Source organism: Acanthaster planci, linkage group LG12 (assembly GCF_054643075.1).
Source record: "Acanthaster planci isolate LZ-2023a linkage group LG12, COTS_SCS, whole genome shotgun sequence".
Classification (NCBI taxonomy): Eukaryota; Metazoa; Echinodermata; class Asteroidea; order Valvatida; family Acanthasteridae; genus Acanthaster; species Acanthaster planci.
Window position 1 is genome coordinate 3,983,596 of NC_141788.1, and position 16,683 is coordinate 4,000,278.

The window sequence follows — 16,683 nt, forward strand, 5'->3', positions numbered from 1 at the left end:
CTGTAATTCAATGAGCTGCCGATTCAATTTCCAAAGTCAGGAGAAAAGAAATGAGGCAGTCGTTCCCTTGTTGGAGAACGTCTTGTGCAAATTCAATTGAGGGCTCCCCTTTCAAGAAGAAAAGGCATGGTGCAGTGAACAGTTGTGCTGGCAATAATTCGTTGCTCTCTGTGTAGAGAATGGCCAAATTGACAACTCGGCATTGGCAGCATTGCGTTACTTCTGTATCATTGCATTCCCAGTTCTGGAACCTAATGCTGTGCCGAAAGTGATGGGTACCCAGCTCGTTTCTTCTGCATTATTTATTACTCAAACTCCTCAGTGCAAATTCTTCAACAGCCTCAAAGCACAACTTTTCGCTAATCAATCACCAGTTGAAAGAAATCAAAGAAAAATCATTCTTTGGCATTCAGAGAACATCTTCCGAGTAATTTCTGGTTTATCTTATTTTACTGGGGCACTGTGCCAGGGTAATTACACTGCGAGAAAATGTTTTGCGAGCAGCCCCCATGTATTTTCCAGTAATGACAATTAATGGGGTTCCCGACCATAACCACAATCACCTGCTCCAGTAACCCTCACTACCTCACATTGTGCACCCCAAAAGCCTTTTTGAAAAAAATTTTTTTTTTCCACAGACCGACTCAATACCCGCAGTTTTCATGTGGAGAATTTCACATTCAATTTCCTCATCACACTTATCGAAACCTGTTGTACAGTGGGGTGCAATATTTGACTTGGCTTGTTGCTGCTGTGTGGAGATCAAGTTCGATTCCTTTTTGTCCTTGGAGGGGAAAAAAAGGTCTAAAAATATTTGGCCCTAAGTATAGACAGAGCTTAGTCTCGGATCTCTGAAGTAACATTCAAATATTGATTCAATCGGCAGTAGGCTGAATTTACCTGGAATGTGATATGTGGAAGTGTGATGCCTTGTTTGCTGGACGTGCTGGTTGAATAGACGAAATGGATAGAGGCAGTTCATCGACCTAATTGATTACCATTTCAAAGTAGCCAACCCAGCCTGAATAGAAAAATTGACCTTTCAAATTATCACATTTTATCCCTGAACCACAATGTTCAGAAAACAGTCTGTTTGCAGAAAACAGTCTTAATGCTGTGTGAACTCTTTTAGGTCCTTCTGCCTAAAAGGCCATGAATTTCATCTCACATTTATCAGGCTGTTTAGCTCTTCACTTAAATTCCAAGCAGATTGACGTGCGAACAGTCTCTGTAGCTAAGTCCTTAAGCTGAGCGAAGCTCAGTTTTTTTTACGTGGATGGGGATTTGTTACTTTACGTCAGAAATCCCTGCCAGGTAGGGCTGTGCACGTACATCAATGTTGCCTGTGTTAGGTCTTGAGCGTGTAACAGTGGAGCCATGAGCTTGGGGTTGTCTTTGACGTGAGTCACACGTAGATTGGAAACCCACGTAGATAGCCTCACTCCCGGATTGAACCGTCTTTAAAAAGTTGGACAAGGGAGCTCAGTGGGTGTTGGTGTCTCGTAGGAGTTTTGTGTAATCTGTGGTAGCAGCAAGCGATCAAAGCAAACTTTGATCATTTTGACATACTCTTGCCATGTTTCTAGAAAATTGGGTGGGAGATATATTCAATGATGCAAAAAACTTTGTGGAAAAGCATACTTTCCAATGTATAAGTTGGTGTGGATAATATTTGTAAATACCTTGATTTTAAACCTAGAGTCTGTGATAATACAACTTTGTGCCGTAAGTACACCAGCTACACAGGCGGTAGAGAGTGAATGCATACTGGATGCTGTTGTTGGGTAATTTAATATTTAAACACCTTGGTTTTTGAAAATTATATGCATATTTCAATGGATTTGACTTTCCCTAACCACCACCAATTGCTTTGTACTTTAATGATAAAAAGGCACAAGAGTGCAACAGTGTCGAATTCAACTCTAAACTAGCTTCTTGCAGTTGTACTACTCATGTGAAACGGGGTGGCGGCTTGTAAGTCAGTGTCGCTCGGTACGAGTGTCGCCTCCAAGATGCTGCATGGGCTGGATGGAACATGTCCCCTTGCTACTAGCTGAGGAGTGTTCATTGCAGCCAGTTTGATATATCAGGAGAGATTCGTATGGATCACCTGTGGGGAAAGGGGGAAAGGCTTCCTAAAACATAATGACGTGGTGGTGGATTCCTCAGAGTTTTAGGGATAATGTCAGGAATATCCTGCTTGCAGTAAATCGCCCCAGAGTGAGCATTGGGGCAAGGTTTAGAATCAAGTCCTTGCTTTAGTTGCTCATTCTGACAGGAACTGGGAAAATGCCATAATTTGGGGGGTTTTTAAGAAAGAGGAAAAGGGAAAGAGAATGAGAAGACTGCACCCGAGGTTCACCAAGGGAAGCATTGCAGTGACGACCATGCATACATTTCTGTCAGCTTTGTAGATGGCACTTAGGAATAACTAGTGTTTCCATTTCCCTTCCTGCCAGGCTGTTGGTTTTTTTGGGTTTTTTGAGTGAGAATGGATGGCCGCCACGGAGGAGAAAGTGTAGGTTGCTGCTAATCTTAGCTGCGGATGGGAAAACATTTCCTAATTTGGCTGTATTCTTGAACAGGACTTTGCCCCATAAAGCTGGATATAAGTCTGGGATGCAAGAGATTTGGAACACTTCACCTACTCAGTTGGTGGATACAGACCTTCAAACTTTTTGACCTCCAAGACAGCTCTTCAGTTGGAACTTTTAGGATTGAATTCGGGCAAGTACTTAATAGTTTCCTTCTTCGCCTGTTCGATATTGGGTCTAGTAGTTTCAGTCTCTCCATATACATTTCTTGATTGAGTCTTTCATTCCTTACAGTCTGCATCTTTCATCAGCTACTGAATCAGATGACTAAGTCACAGGCAGTTGGCCATGGAATTTGTGCGATCATTCGTCAGTGGTTTTGCAATATAGCAAATGGTGATTTTTGCAGGTGGCTGCATGTTTTTTGTTGTTCTTCCTGTTGTGGCCTTTATACTCTACTTTTTCTGACCAATTAAAGGGCTTGGAACTTCATAAATAGTGTAGCTGCCGCGGTTTGGCATGTGCAGTGAAGGAACATGCATTTTGGCAGCCATGAATTCTGGAGAGTCCACTGAGGAGTGTCTGGTATTTCTAGAGTTCTGTCAAATAGTTGCCGTTTTGGTTGTACAGTGCCTGTGTTACAGCCATAAATATTATTTCTTGTCTTCCAGTTCTGGGACGGTCAAAAAAACTGTGTTTGTTCTCCAAACTGTGGAAATGGCTGGTGTGATGAGGGATGCTAATAAGTATGCATTTTGCTCATTTTGTCAATTTACTTGTTTCCTCTAAGCCTGGAATATCTTCACGTCTGTCTCGAGAATCAAGTCATGCAAGTTTAGCATGTGAACAGCCATAATAGTGATGAATTGGTTAGGTTAGAAAATTGCCATGTTGTTACTTCTACCATGGAGGGAGGAATTTTTAGTCAAGCTGTAGACCCCTTCTCCCCCAAAAAGTTTGATTGTAGTTCTGTTATGTTCAATACTCAACGTGCCATGCCTCATTTAGATTTTTCTGATAAATTACCAACCGCTGTACATGTGTCTCAGCAAACCCAGTGTAGCTTATCCTCATTAAAGCTGGGCAGCGTGGTATCTTGTTCTCAATTTTACTGTCATCAAGTTTCTGACATTCAGGGGGGTTCAGCAGTGGAATTCTCTCCAAAAGTGTGGCTTTGAAACCTTCAGTTTCTGTCTCTTTAATGCAATGCATAGCCTGCCAATTTAGAAGAAGAAAGACCATTTTCATCTAGTCTTGTGTACCAGATTTTGCCACCACCTGTCACAAGGTTCACAAACATTGAAAATCGACTGTACACCACTCAAGAGTTGCGGTTAGGCGTACGGTACGTGCTTCACGTGCTGGAGTGTGTTGGGCTTTTGAGTGGAGGGAGGTCAGTGTCCTTTAGATTTTAGCAGTGGAGTGCACCTGGTTGTCATCTACTGTATCAATGCATAGATTAGATTTGGAGGATCACTGGTTGGAGAGGGGGACTTTTGACAAAGTGACAGTAATTACCAAGTTGCATCATCAATTTTGGCCATGCCAGGTGGAGAGTTCTTGGATGGGGGTCAGTGGCCAAGACATGTCCAAAAAGGAGAATTTCAAGGAATGGTTTTGGGAAATTGTTGATTTATGTAATAAAAATATTTTTGTTTCCTTGAATTCCCTGTCATTGTGTGATCAAACTGCAGTTTTTTTAAATGTAACCTGTGCTTTTAATTTATTTTGTGACAAACTTAAACAGTGTTTTAGAAAATGGAATGTTCTGGCAGGGGATTGGGGTTTCTAGTCCATACCAGCAATGCTTTGATACGAAAATAGACCACGTATAAAAGGAATGTTACCCAGACAAACCAGAAGTCCTGATATGATGCTGGCAGTTTTGGTTTAGAATTACCAGTAATTTTAAGATTGACTTGTTGAGAATGCAGGTACAATTTATTCAGTAAAATGGTGTTATATGACAAGAAAATAGGCCAAGGGACCAAAACAAAACTTTATGATTTCCACTCCAAAATATGAGTAGTTCTGTTGGAAATGGGCCAGATGATAAGCACGTGCAGAGATGTTGTAAAACTTGCCCATGCATATCACCTCATTCACTTGTGGATGTGTTCTCACAGAGAAGTACATGTACAATACATGTACACAGCTGTAGGTGTATTGCCGCCTGGCGCGTTCTCAGTTGTCCACATTTTTGCTGTGAGCAGTTTTTGATGTCAACCACACAACCGTGGAGCTACATACTGTACTGTATAGGCGTGCTGCCGGCGGCAAGGACAACTGACAAATTTATCGACCAAAGAGTTTCCCCCCAAGGTTGGGGTAATGTACACACTGTAATTTATGCCAGTGCCGTGGATTAAACATGGGTTCATTGTCTTTGGTGAAAATTAAGTGTGCCAGCCCTTCATTTTTCCAGTGGAAAGTTTGTCTGCAGGTGGAATGTATCCTTGAGATTATGTTGCGTGTGTGTGTGTGTGTGTGTTATAGGCACAGGCCATTGCTGTTTACGACTGCCTTGCGCATGTGTTATCTTTTAGTTTTACCACCTTGAAGGTTGAAACTGTCGGTGGTTCCAAAGTGAACTGGGGTTGGCTCCGAGATCGATCAAATATGAATACACTCTTTGAACATGGTTTGGAATTGTGACACAGATTGCGCTGTTCTTAATGCAGAATTGAGTTTTACATGTAAACAAACACATCTAGGCTTGTCTCCAGACTGGAAAGTTTAAAAGTTAGTTGAGGCTGGTCAGACGCTGAGATATTTTGTTCAATCATGAGACCTGTCAACCACACTGGAATGGTTTGTATGGAGAAGCAGACTGCTCCTGTTAATGTAGCCAAGTCTCCTGAATATATTTCGTCAGCCAGTGCAGATTCTACCCAGCTTTCTTGTTGAAGACAAATGGATTGGAACCATTGGCATTATATATGTACCTACATCTAGGTCAGGTTAAGAAGGTAGCTCTTGTTTGCTGTAACTTCACATGCACTCAGCGCTGTATGCAGCTGCTTTATAACTTGTTTTCTTTGTCTGAATGCGTCACTGACTTGACTTGATGACAAGGGATTTCTCCAGACGAGCTTTCATTTCCTTGTCCACACTGTTTTTATTTCTTGCCATACTAATGAAACCAAAGCTACAACTCCTTGAAACTGACTGGTGTTATATTTTGCTAGAATGGAGCATTGTACTGACAGTGAAGTGTCAATGTCAAGCATGATTGATGAATTATGCAGTCTATTATTTCATGCAAACCCCTGGACTTTCTTCAGCTTGGCCAGTCAGGCAGCAAGTCTTTGCATGCCCTGTGCGTTCTGGTTGTTTTCTGAGTTGGTTTTAATAATGCACAAGTAACACAGGGTCACTGGAACAAATCTGTAAAAGAAAAAAATACGATTTGTTAAAAAAGATTTAGCTGGTGCCAGGACAGTTATAATAATACTATGACGTCTTTACCTTATACGTCACGTTCCAGTGCCTGGTGGACTCTCAGAAACCATCCCATAAAAACCATCTTAATTCCTTCAGGTGTGTGTAATCATCAATTAGACCTGCTCATGGGACTCAGAAACAACCCTATAAACCATCTCAACTCCTTGGGGAGTGTACAGCCATCAGTGCAAGGCATGTTTTATGCCGGACTAATTTGGCAATACATTTGTAATTTTGAATTTTTTGGGATAACACCAAAAATCAAAGTAAATGTAGTTAAGAAATTAGCTGTGCGAAGAAGTGGCATGTTCACCTTTGTAATTTTCATATAAAACAGCCTGTCAGTTTCCCTGTTTAGTTTATTGAAAATGATGTTAAAATGCAGTAATCATCATTCCAGGTAAGATGATACTGCCATATAATCCTGTCAATAGTTTAAAGGAAAAAACATGATCATGCGATCAGAGCGTGAGTAAAATTTACCTAAATAAAAGTTCGTTCCATCTGCATTGGGAAATTATAGGTTTATTAAAACTGATCTTACCAACAAGAAAACAAAATAATTGCACACATGAAGGGCTGTTAGTAGGAGGTTTTGGATGATAATGAAGCTGTGGACGTGCTCCTTTGAAGGACCTTGTGGCTCTAATGTGTGACAGGTTCAAGCTAGGCAAAAAGCAACAAGGCTGTGAAATCCCACCAATAATGGTCGTGCATTCTAGGCCAGGAGCATGGTCCGCTTGGGGGACGTTCATTTTCATTAGTCTAGCCACCATCTGTTGTGGTAAGTGACCTTTGGAAATCACTTGGGATGAGATTAATGCTGATGATGGATTTGGTTTTGTAGCCGTGTGGTAGGAGAAGAGTAGGAGACTGAAGTAATTTGTTACCGTTTGCGGGTGCAAGATCTTACATTCAAGAATGGCTTCTTTGTGTATATGAGAGTGGACGCTGTGTTGCTTGACAGTGGCATCCCTTGAATGACATCCCATTGCATACCCAACACCGAGCAGCACATTGATCTGTATTTTTCATCTGAAATGGAGAAACCAGTTAGATGTCTGTGCGGGCTGCGGCCTCACAACTACCGTGACATTCAACCGTGTCCTCTCTTTGTCAGCGATGAGGAGGCTTTCCAAACACATCACATGGCGAGATCCTCGTCACATCTTTGTTTTTGTGATGCATTTCAGTGCAAAGCCTATAAAATCCAACATCAGTTGAGCTTTGCTATGCAATGTCAACATCCGGTATCACAAATTTGAGGGAAAAAGTCACAAATATCGATCAACTTTCTTATAAATGCACAAAAGCAAACTTCATGCTCACAAAAGGCAGTGCCAATTTCGTTCAAATTTCAGACCATTGGCAGAGTGGCTTGAGTAACATAAATATAAAAAGTGAGTCCAGTCCATTGGGTAACAAAAAAATTGCTCTGCATCGTACAGACCTTCATCGGCCTAGGCCCTACTGCCTTCACCATTATTTGATCCAAGCGTGGGATTGAGTGCAGAAGGAGTCTTGTTTGCTCTCCGCACATTGGGATGCTGTTTTTTTGGTCTTCATGCGGCGCTGCAATGCACAGATCAGGATGATTAGCCATCAAACTCCAGGACCGATACACCCGTGGGTGGATGCATAATTGCACCCAAGGCTTTAAAGGCCATAAAAGCTTTCACTGTGTTATTGTCCGTGGGCCAGGTCAGCAAAAAATGGCATATATTTCAATGAGTTGCATTCGCGAACAAAACTCATTTCTGCAGCTGTGTTCCCCCAGACAGCCTATTAGAATTGAACAAGGTCAGGATTTTTATTTTTCTTAGTAATTTTGCCGTCCGGGCATTGCATCACCCTCGTTATCATCCGATTGTGTTTGTCAGATTTATCGCATGTATTACTGTATGTGGAGGTGGTTGATTTTCAACTAGTATGTTGTGCAGCCATGGATTACAGGTGGTGCATATTTCTGTATGCTGTATGTATTAGCCGTGTTGTTATTGGCAGATTTTGAATTGCCGTCATTCTTGCTGGTTGTGATGCGGACTGGGATTGCATTATCACGCTTGTGTCCCCAGCCTCAAAACTGACTCGGCCGACCGCTTCATCTTCAATATTCATCTGGCATTGAGTTCCCTGGATGGCATAGGCTGGTGCTCGTGTGTAGACAGGCTGATGTGCCCACTGCACGGATGAAGGACTGCCCACTATTCATTGGGCTACACCCGAGGAAGGAAACACGCACAAAAAATACAATGTAGACTGGTTTGAGTACCTGCCTGGTGCACTAACAGAGCGATAAGGCTGTTCTCTAATTGGTCGAGCGCTTGGCACTGGATGGAGAGTGGAAAATGTAAATTAGTGAAACCTGTGTTGGGGGAAATCTATGTGTTGGCCGAGTGGGAGCTCAACAAAATCGGGTATACTGGTGGGAAGAGGGAGAGAGACTGCTTATTTGTTAGTGATGTTAACATGTATTTGCTGGGTATGATCATTCCTGGAATGTGCTACACAGCTCATGCACAGAAGTGAGTTTAATTAAACTAGGCCCTACGTGCAGAAAAAACATATCCCAATGAGACAAGTTTGGGATGTTTGTAAAATGTGATGTACCCGAAATAGGCAGTCTGGATCCTGGAGCAGAGAATGAAAAACTGGGTTATCTGTAGACGATGTGAACAGTCGTGGTGCACTTTCAGTGAACTCTACACCGTCTTCTGGGTTCCGAGGAACCTCAGCATGACAGCCAATTCCCTGCCTATGCCCGCTCATCAAGCAAGGAATACTGTGATTGGAACAGCATGTACGCATCTCGTAAATACATCTTGGATGTGATCACTGGTTAGGGCTGATACCAGGCTCTGTCTCAGCTCATTAAGATTCTGTTGGCATGCAGTGCAATCTGCATCATAAGTTCAAAACTTTTGGAGCTGGCGAGTCATGATGAAAGCCAGAAGAGTGTGTGTAATTGAAATATATTGCGTGTGTTGGAAGCTATAAATTTGTGAGAAAACACATTAGTTGAATGTTTTTATTTGTTTCAATTTGGAGGAAGGTACCAGCATATATGCACACACTAATTACACCTTTGTTATCGAAGTGGTAATACTTGAAAAACCAGCATGACAGCAAATTTTGGCTTTGCTTCCCGGATTCCACATGACTTGAATCAACACACCTTGGTTGTGTTCAGTTGCACTGGATTCATTTTATACAGAATCCCTGAGACATAAATATGTCAGCGGGGATATGTATAGCATCTGCGGAGTGATGTTTATTCAGTTCACACATAATACGCAGTGATGTCCCCCTAACAAGATACACTGTGTCATCAATTGTGACATTTTCTTGGCAGGCAGGAAAGGCTCGATGTGTCGTAAATTATGCATGTCTTCGCTGACACTGAAGGTGGCAACTTCTTCTAGAGAAAAAGAAGATGAAACTGGAGTCTTTTGGGCAGTGTTTGTGAATCATCCTTCAGCCTTGGGTTGGGCTGGTTGTGTGTGATCTTGGGCAGTATTTTACCACATATAATAGATTATGGCAGCTGCATCTCTTTTGCAGATGAAAAGCCAGCCTATCCACAGGAAGTTAATAACGCAACACTTTCCATGAACTCTCTGTGCATGGTGTTGAATACATATATATACAGTACATCCTCTTTAATGAGAAAGTCTTCTGAAAGAGAACTGGAGTAGTGTTTACATGTACATACACTTCTTGAGTCAGTCACAACTTTCTGAGCCCTGAGTCACAAGTTCCTTGAACTCTATGCTGAAACAAAGTTCAGATGGGTGAGAGGTTCCACTCAGTGGGCCACCGGGCAAGTTGAAGCAATCTGCAGTTGGTAGTTGGACCCTTACGTGTAGGTTTTCGTAGGCATCCACTGGCTACGTGTCTTGGCACCAGTTCAAGTGTGCTTTGTGTCTTGGAAGTGAGATACAGGCAGACCCATCTTGATAAAGATCAGCTGAAATTACTGGAGGAGTTTGAACTAGGTTGTGACCTGTATGGTATGCCAGACATAGGCCTATGTGTTCAGTACGCACATATTCGTATTGGCATAGGAAACCGTGGCATGCCTCGGGAATTAGACAGTCATTATGCGTCTACTCTCCATGTAATTGCCTGTCGAGTTGTTTATATGCACATTCATTTTAGAAATGTCATATACCTATTTTGTCGTGGGTTCTGAAATTTTGACTGACTTTTAATGCTTGATCAATGTTGTGGCACTGACTTGATTGTTCATAGGTCCAAAATTGTTCAGGAACAGTCAGTTTCACCTGACTGTGTTAGGGAACCTTTCTAGTTGGTCAGAACTGGAAGCTGTCAGTTGTAGAAATCTGCACCTGCAGGCTGTTTTGTCACTTGAGGAGTTCTGCTACAACCTCACTGCCCAGCTACATGTAACTTTCTGCAGGAGCACAGCGTTAAGATGTAATCACTTCCATCATCCTTGTCACGGGGAGCACTCAAGACGGAACGGTCTGCAGCAGTAATTGGTCCATAGTCAGCCATCCTCCAGCTTTCTCCCCCCCCCCACTTCTATCTGTTTTGCTGTCACCCATGACGCTAAACTGTGCCTTCATGCGGCCGTACGGGCCCCGCTTGCCACGTTGCTCACAGCGTACCACACCGAGCAATCTCAGTCCAGTCTCCCCGCTGCTGTCACCATACAGGGAGCACAATCCCCCTCTGAGCGCCCATGAAGGGGGAGAGATGTCACGCCTGAGTCTGAAAATACGCAAGCTCTCTGAGCCAGTTTTCAGGTGGGTGAATTTCTGATTAGTTTGTTCAACTTTCTCTGTTTGCATTGATATGTTCACATTTCGTTAGTCCTGGTATAAAATGTACCGGGATAACTAGGCACGTGTAGTACTTAATCGGCTTTTGTTTTCTTGCAGGATCCTTTTTTTTCTATGATTTTCTGTAAGGCATTTCACTATTCATGCTCAAAAGTTCCTTTTTAAGGACCCAAACAAGGTACTAATTGTTCAAATTCCTAGACTCAAAATTTCAAGCCAATTTGTCCTGTTGGGAAATGTAAATCTTGTAACTTTACGCATGGTAGAAATGTACACCTGTGATGATTTATGTTGATATAGTACCATGTTTGTTTGTAAACAATCTTCTTTTTTGGGATACTTGAGTTTCTCTTTTTGTAAGAAGGTTTTAGAATACTGTGCCACTAAAAATTAACAGTAAGGATTCCAAAATTAGATATGGAATATTTTCTGTTTAGTATCTGTTTACTGAGTGAGTCTAGGGATTTGTTTGTCAATGGAAATAGACTCGGAAATTATATTTAACTTTGTGCAAACTGCAGTCAGTGATGGTGTGTTCGTGTACTTTGGCCTCATTGAGTCAGTAGACCAATAACTTGTACAGAATCAAAACATTAAAATGGCTGGGAGTTGTGGTGGAGACCTTTTTTAGTTAATGCTAAATGTATTTAGACTAAATCTTGTTGAGACTGTAATTCTTTGGTTCATTGTTTCCCAATTAGTGTTGACAATAAATATCATACTCAATCAGTGTGCATATCTTAAGGATTAAATTCCAGATCTTGAAGATTAAGTTCCTGGTGTGAGATGACACATCACCCCAAATTCACTGTTCTTCCCCCTCCAAGAACTTGAGTTTTTTTACGAGGGCTCACATTCATTCATCAAACTGTGGTGGTTGGTGTCAATAAATGTAACCCCAGAGTTCAGGTTTCCAGGATGCAGCTGTCAGATAAAAACCACCATCAGTGGGAATTTATCGTCACCAAAGTGGCATCGGCACCAAAGTCGTAGGTCACAGGCGTAAGCATTACTTAAGAGCTTGTGCTCATTCAGCTGCTAGGAGAAACAGTGGAACCATGTGCATGAAACAGATCTAATGGTAACGATCTAACGGTAACAGAGAACTGTGAAGGCTCAGTATTTAGCAAAAGCAAACTGCTCGCAGAGGAGGAGAAACATAGTATGTTTTAAATGGAGTTCTTAACTGAAGCGGTAACAAAAAGGAAGAAGTGGTAAGCTGGAGAAAATGATATAAATATCTGTCTTCAGTTTGTACATGCTGAAAAAGATTTGAGTGTGTGCATGCAGTTGTACATATACATGTATATGTTTATTTTCCCTGTGGCCTGCCTTGGTAGAATATTCTCTCCTCTAACACGAAAATGTCATCTAAAGTGTATTGTTGTTTCAGTCATGGAATAGACATTCAGTCATCAGACCCATAAATGTCTGGGGAGACAAGGTCGTTTCATGGAAATGTCCCCCTGTGTAAACAGTTACCCTTTGCAATGTAAATGAGCCCTTTCACTTTCTTTTGTATTTATGTCTTTGGCATGACCTTTTTGAACCATTCATTCAAGAAAAAGAAGGTTTCTTTTTAAAATATATTTATTTTTGTTGACACATTTGGGGTAATGTGCACTTTGTGTGATTAGACAGAATTTTGAGGCTAATTTGCTAATATCCGGTGTTTAAATTTACTGGTATTGCAGTACCTGCTGTTATGCTGTACTGAAACCCATTCGAAAACCAGTTCTTTTGTGCAGTAGATATTTGTCGCCTGTATTAAACAGCATGCAAATTCTTCCCACAATTTGTTTTTAATTGTGCTGGATTAAATGGACAAAAGGCACTGCAAGCAAAAAAAGTTGCACAGTGCCGTGAGATAGGGCCCAGACCACCACATGAGAAAGTCCCCCTTTAGAAACAATAATGTTTTCACGGAGCACACCTTATGTAACCATAACCCACAGGTTCTGTAGTGTTGTACCCCCATGTCAGGATAAATGAAAAAATAGTCACTGATCCAGTGGGTATAGATATCAAGGCTCTTCATTTGATCATGAACCTAGATACATGTAAGTGCTAGTAGATTTTAGAGTGGACAATCAATATCAGGAGGGTTAAAGTGTGTTTTTAAACCAAAGAGCTGGGTCCCATAGCTCTGTGTTTTCTCCGAATCAAAGTGGACCCCATCTGTTAGCAATACAAATTTTCAATTTGAATATCTCGGTCAAACTGGATACTCTGTTTAAAGGAGGAGCTCTGTGCTTATCGCATAAATGAACACAGAAATATTGCCAGTTTGCTCTTTGGCATGAAATACTGCATTAATTAGGGAACGGTCGCGTGTAAAAGCAAAAATCACCCATAAGATTTATCTTGGGATAACAATTCATGACGTAGAGCCAGTTGGTAGTATAATGCAATCATTAATCTTAAGGAAAAACTTTCCAAACCTCACCCGCCATTCTGGAATGCAAGTACAAAAGTTGAACATGAAATACGTGTATCCCATGAAACATAAAGGTTTTCTGTTCTATGAGTAGGGCCAAAAGTAATCATCGTGCAGATGTCATATCCATCACCTTGGAAGTGTCCAAGTACTACTCTTCCACTTCCTTTTGTAGAGAAAGAGGGAAAAAACCTGGTGACCTAACATTCACTCCCTTGTAATGGAGAACCCCTGAATATTAAAATGTTGTAGTTCACACTTCATCTTATGTCATGCCCAAGATCAGAAGGTAACTTGATCTAGGATCTGATTTTGTGGCAAGGCTGCCCTGCTCAGCAGTGTCATTAGAGACCACTTGATTGGTCTTCAAATAAACTGCTTGTGTTGATGACACCTTATTTCAGCCAGGGTTAATCATAATGTAGTGGGAAAAACTGGAAACCAGATTCCTTCCACAAGACTGGAGCAGTGGATCTTTTAATGATGTTACATATACAGGTCGCTCCTAATCGTTTCATGTATCAAACGTATCATCTGCATAATTCAAATCTCTCAAAGAATTTGGTGCGATGAGACACAGGTCCAGCCTGGACCTGGTCTTGCACCCCCTCCCCCATTTCAAACCATGTCTGTGGGTCAGGCTGCCTAATAAGAATGGACTCTTGTCATCATGTCTCCTGTATAAGTTTCTTCCACATCCAAGGGAAAAAGGTTTGTGCATGGATGTTTCCTGTGTCTACATTACCAGGCTGTGTCTACATTACCAGGCGAATAGGATAAGAGCTTTGTTGATTGAAAATACCAGTGTAACTGGTAAAGGCGATAATTGACTCATCGAAATGCATCCCCCACCCACTCTAATGGCTCCCTGTGTCAATACCCAGAGCTGGCAGTTTACAGTTAGGCCCAGCATGTGAACCATGGGGGCCTTAGCCAGCATCCTGTGTAAATAGTGATTTGTTGTTACTGATTCTGTAAACTTCTGGAAAAGCCTGCCTGAGGGAAAATGTACATGTACAGACCATAGTGCTGGGGGGAAATGGTTTGAAACCAATGCACCTATAGTGTTATACTGCTAATGTTTGATGCAGGGTGCAGAAAGACGGTTTTTTAATGCTGTGGTGTGTATATACATGTTGTTTTGTTCTGTAGCATCCTGCCTTGTTTCAGTTTTCACATTGGGAATATGTTAACATGTTTTCCCATTCTTTCAGATAATGTCGTGTAAAGTATCTCGTGATGGGAACAATGATTCAATTTAAGCAAACGACATTGAAGGAAATGCTCTGAAATTGTGTGACCAACCTGTGTTTATTTGGGTTGAGTGATCCTGATTTTATTTTGGGAAAAAAATACATGTAGCATTCACTCTGCTGCTTTGGCAGTTCTTTGAATTGTGGATTGCATATTGATCTTCTCATGGTCAATTACATGTGCTGTTGCACTCTCGTGCATTTGCATATTTACCACACGCGTTATCCTTGTGTTTGAAAGAAATTATCGATTGTGGTGGGTTTCAAAATTGATTAATGGATTAATGTTCAAAATCTTGGTAATGCCTTTCAGATAATGAAATAGAGCAGAAATTAAATACCTCCATGGATTATGGCATGGACCCCCAAGCCAGAACCCAAACACCCCCAACAGGTGTGATGTCATATTTATTCACCAAAACTTCCTTGAGTGGATAGGTCTCTATGCCCACAGGGCCAGGCCTGAGTGGTTGATCTGTGTTATATTACCTGTACATGTATTGTACATGTACATGTATGTACATGATACTATGTTCATGTGGTTGTGTCCGCTTTTATGTTGGTAGCTCAGCCTTGTTGTTTTTCATTGATCTGCTCTAGTAAACAGAGGCTGGTGACCAGTGGGTTTCCCACTAAAGAGTGTCAATTGTTGTGGTCACGGTCCAGGTATTCACCGAGGCTGTCACTGTGGTACATGTACATGTATCTGCAAGCTGAGTGCTGGTTTTGGAGTCAAGATCAGTCAGTTGAACTGGGCATTTTTATTGGAACTTGCCACAGTGACGCACGGTCTTTAATGGGAAAAGGAACTTAGAGGAACTTGGTTAGTGAGAACTGGGACTGGAGTCAGTAATCAATTAGAGGTTTGGTCTGGTTCAGTTGACACTTGACAGTTATCTACCACATGTATACACAGTACAGACAGTAGCTGCACACTATTGGCGGAGATAATTGTGGTTTGTCATGATGGACAGACCTGTGTATCGGAAGGGTTCCTGCACTGTGCTGTTGCATGACATTCCGCGGATCATTGTGCCGCCCAGTAAAAGACGTTCAAATAGGTAAGATTACATGTAGGCTATCTACGCAGTTCACTTAACGTTGCTTTCGTGTGCTATCATGCTCAAGCATTCTTGTGTTCAGTTGGAAATCTGAGTCTGAAGTGCCATTTAAACATCTTTGGATTGGAAAGTGTCAAGTTTACTTTTGATTACATTTATTGTAAGTGTATATTCTTGCAAAATTTATTCAGTAACTCATAGTCACCCAAAACAGTGCACCACATTGAAGAGTAACCAGCGTGACAGGAAAACAGGAGAAAGGTAATGTCTTCTTGGATGTTCCAAATGAAAGTTGGCCTGTTAATTTGTGTTAAGGTTCCATGTCCCATTCTAGAACTTGGGCCAGAAAATCTAGACATAGGTGTAGATATGTGTAGTTTTTGGTTTATGTTATCTGCTAAGCGCTTACCTTTTATTAAGTGAACCTCATACATATTCATACCAGTAGAAAAGAAGACTCAGTTGTTTGAGAGACCAGGAAGTATGCCACTGATTGGGAAATTCTCAATATTTGTGTGGAGAAAAGCAGAGTTGATAGCTGGGGCACTGACAATGAAAGTGGCTTCACCTGTCACTGTGCCAGTTATCAGGTAGGAAGGTCACCAGAAGTGAACAGTTACAAAATATCCAGGACACTGTATATTTTTCCTCTCACCAAGTCCCTATGGGTCTCTGCGCGCTGTATTCTCAGTGGTGTCACAGAAGGGTACAGATCTTCAGCACTGTACAAAATCGCAAAGATTTCATATTCATTCCTTGCACTGAAGTAAGTAGAAGTTTGATGCAGAAAAACCTTGAGAGTTGATAAGGGGATTTCTGCTCCGTCTGCTCATAGATGGGGCCCCTCTGTCTCCAGTCCAGGCAAGCGTTGTTCCATCCTTGTTTTGTCTGCATTCCTTCCCACTGTGCTCATTGTGCTCAAGCAGTGGTAACACATTGATCTTTATTGTGCCCCTTGCCTGTCCTTCTTACATCCACTGAAACACCCAGACCTTTTCTATGGTTTTCCCCCAACAGGCAAACCAAAAGTCTTGAATGGGAGATGATCGAGCATTGTGTCAAGTGTTTTCCCCATCTGCCAACCACTGTTTGTCAAATCACATAATTGGGACATACTGTCCTGCTATGCTAGATAATGCAGAAACGTTG

At 41.7% G+C, this 16,683-nt stretch overlaps 1 protein-coding gene across 8 annotated transcripts in view; it reads left to right on the plus strand.

The window, feature by feature from the left end:
• The window catches only part of LOC110977429 (3',5'-cyclic-AMP phosphodiesterase 4C-like), an 87,993-nt gene that overhangs the window by 43,225 nt on the left and 28,085 nt on the right, over positions 1-16,683 (plus strand). The window contains exon 1 of one of the 8 annotated variants that reach the window (XM_022231553.2): positions 5,858-10,747. The exons of 4 other annotated variants lie outside the window; for them this stretch is intronic. In XM_022231553.2, the coding sequence (XP_022087245.1) occupies positions 10,545-10,747 (203 nt within the window). In that variant the 5' untranslated portion in view covers positions 5,858-10,544. Of the gene's footprint in view, positions 1-5,857; positions 10,748-11,848; positions 11,998-15,044; positions 15,535-16,683 lie in introns of those variants that run through there. 3 more of the 8 variants (XM_087144269.1, XM_022231564.2, XM_022231559.2) reach the window with 3 other exon arrangements.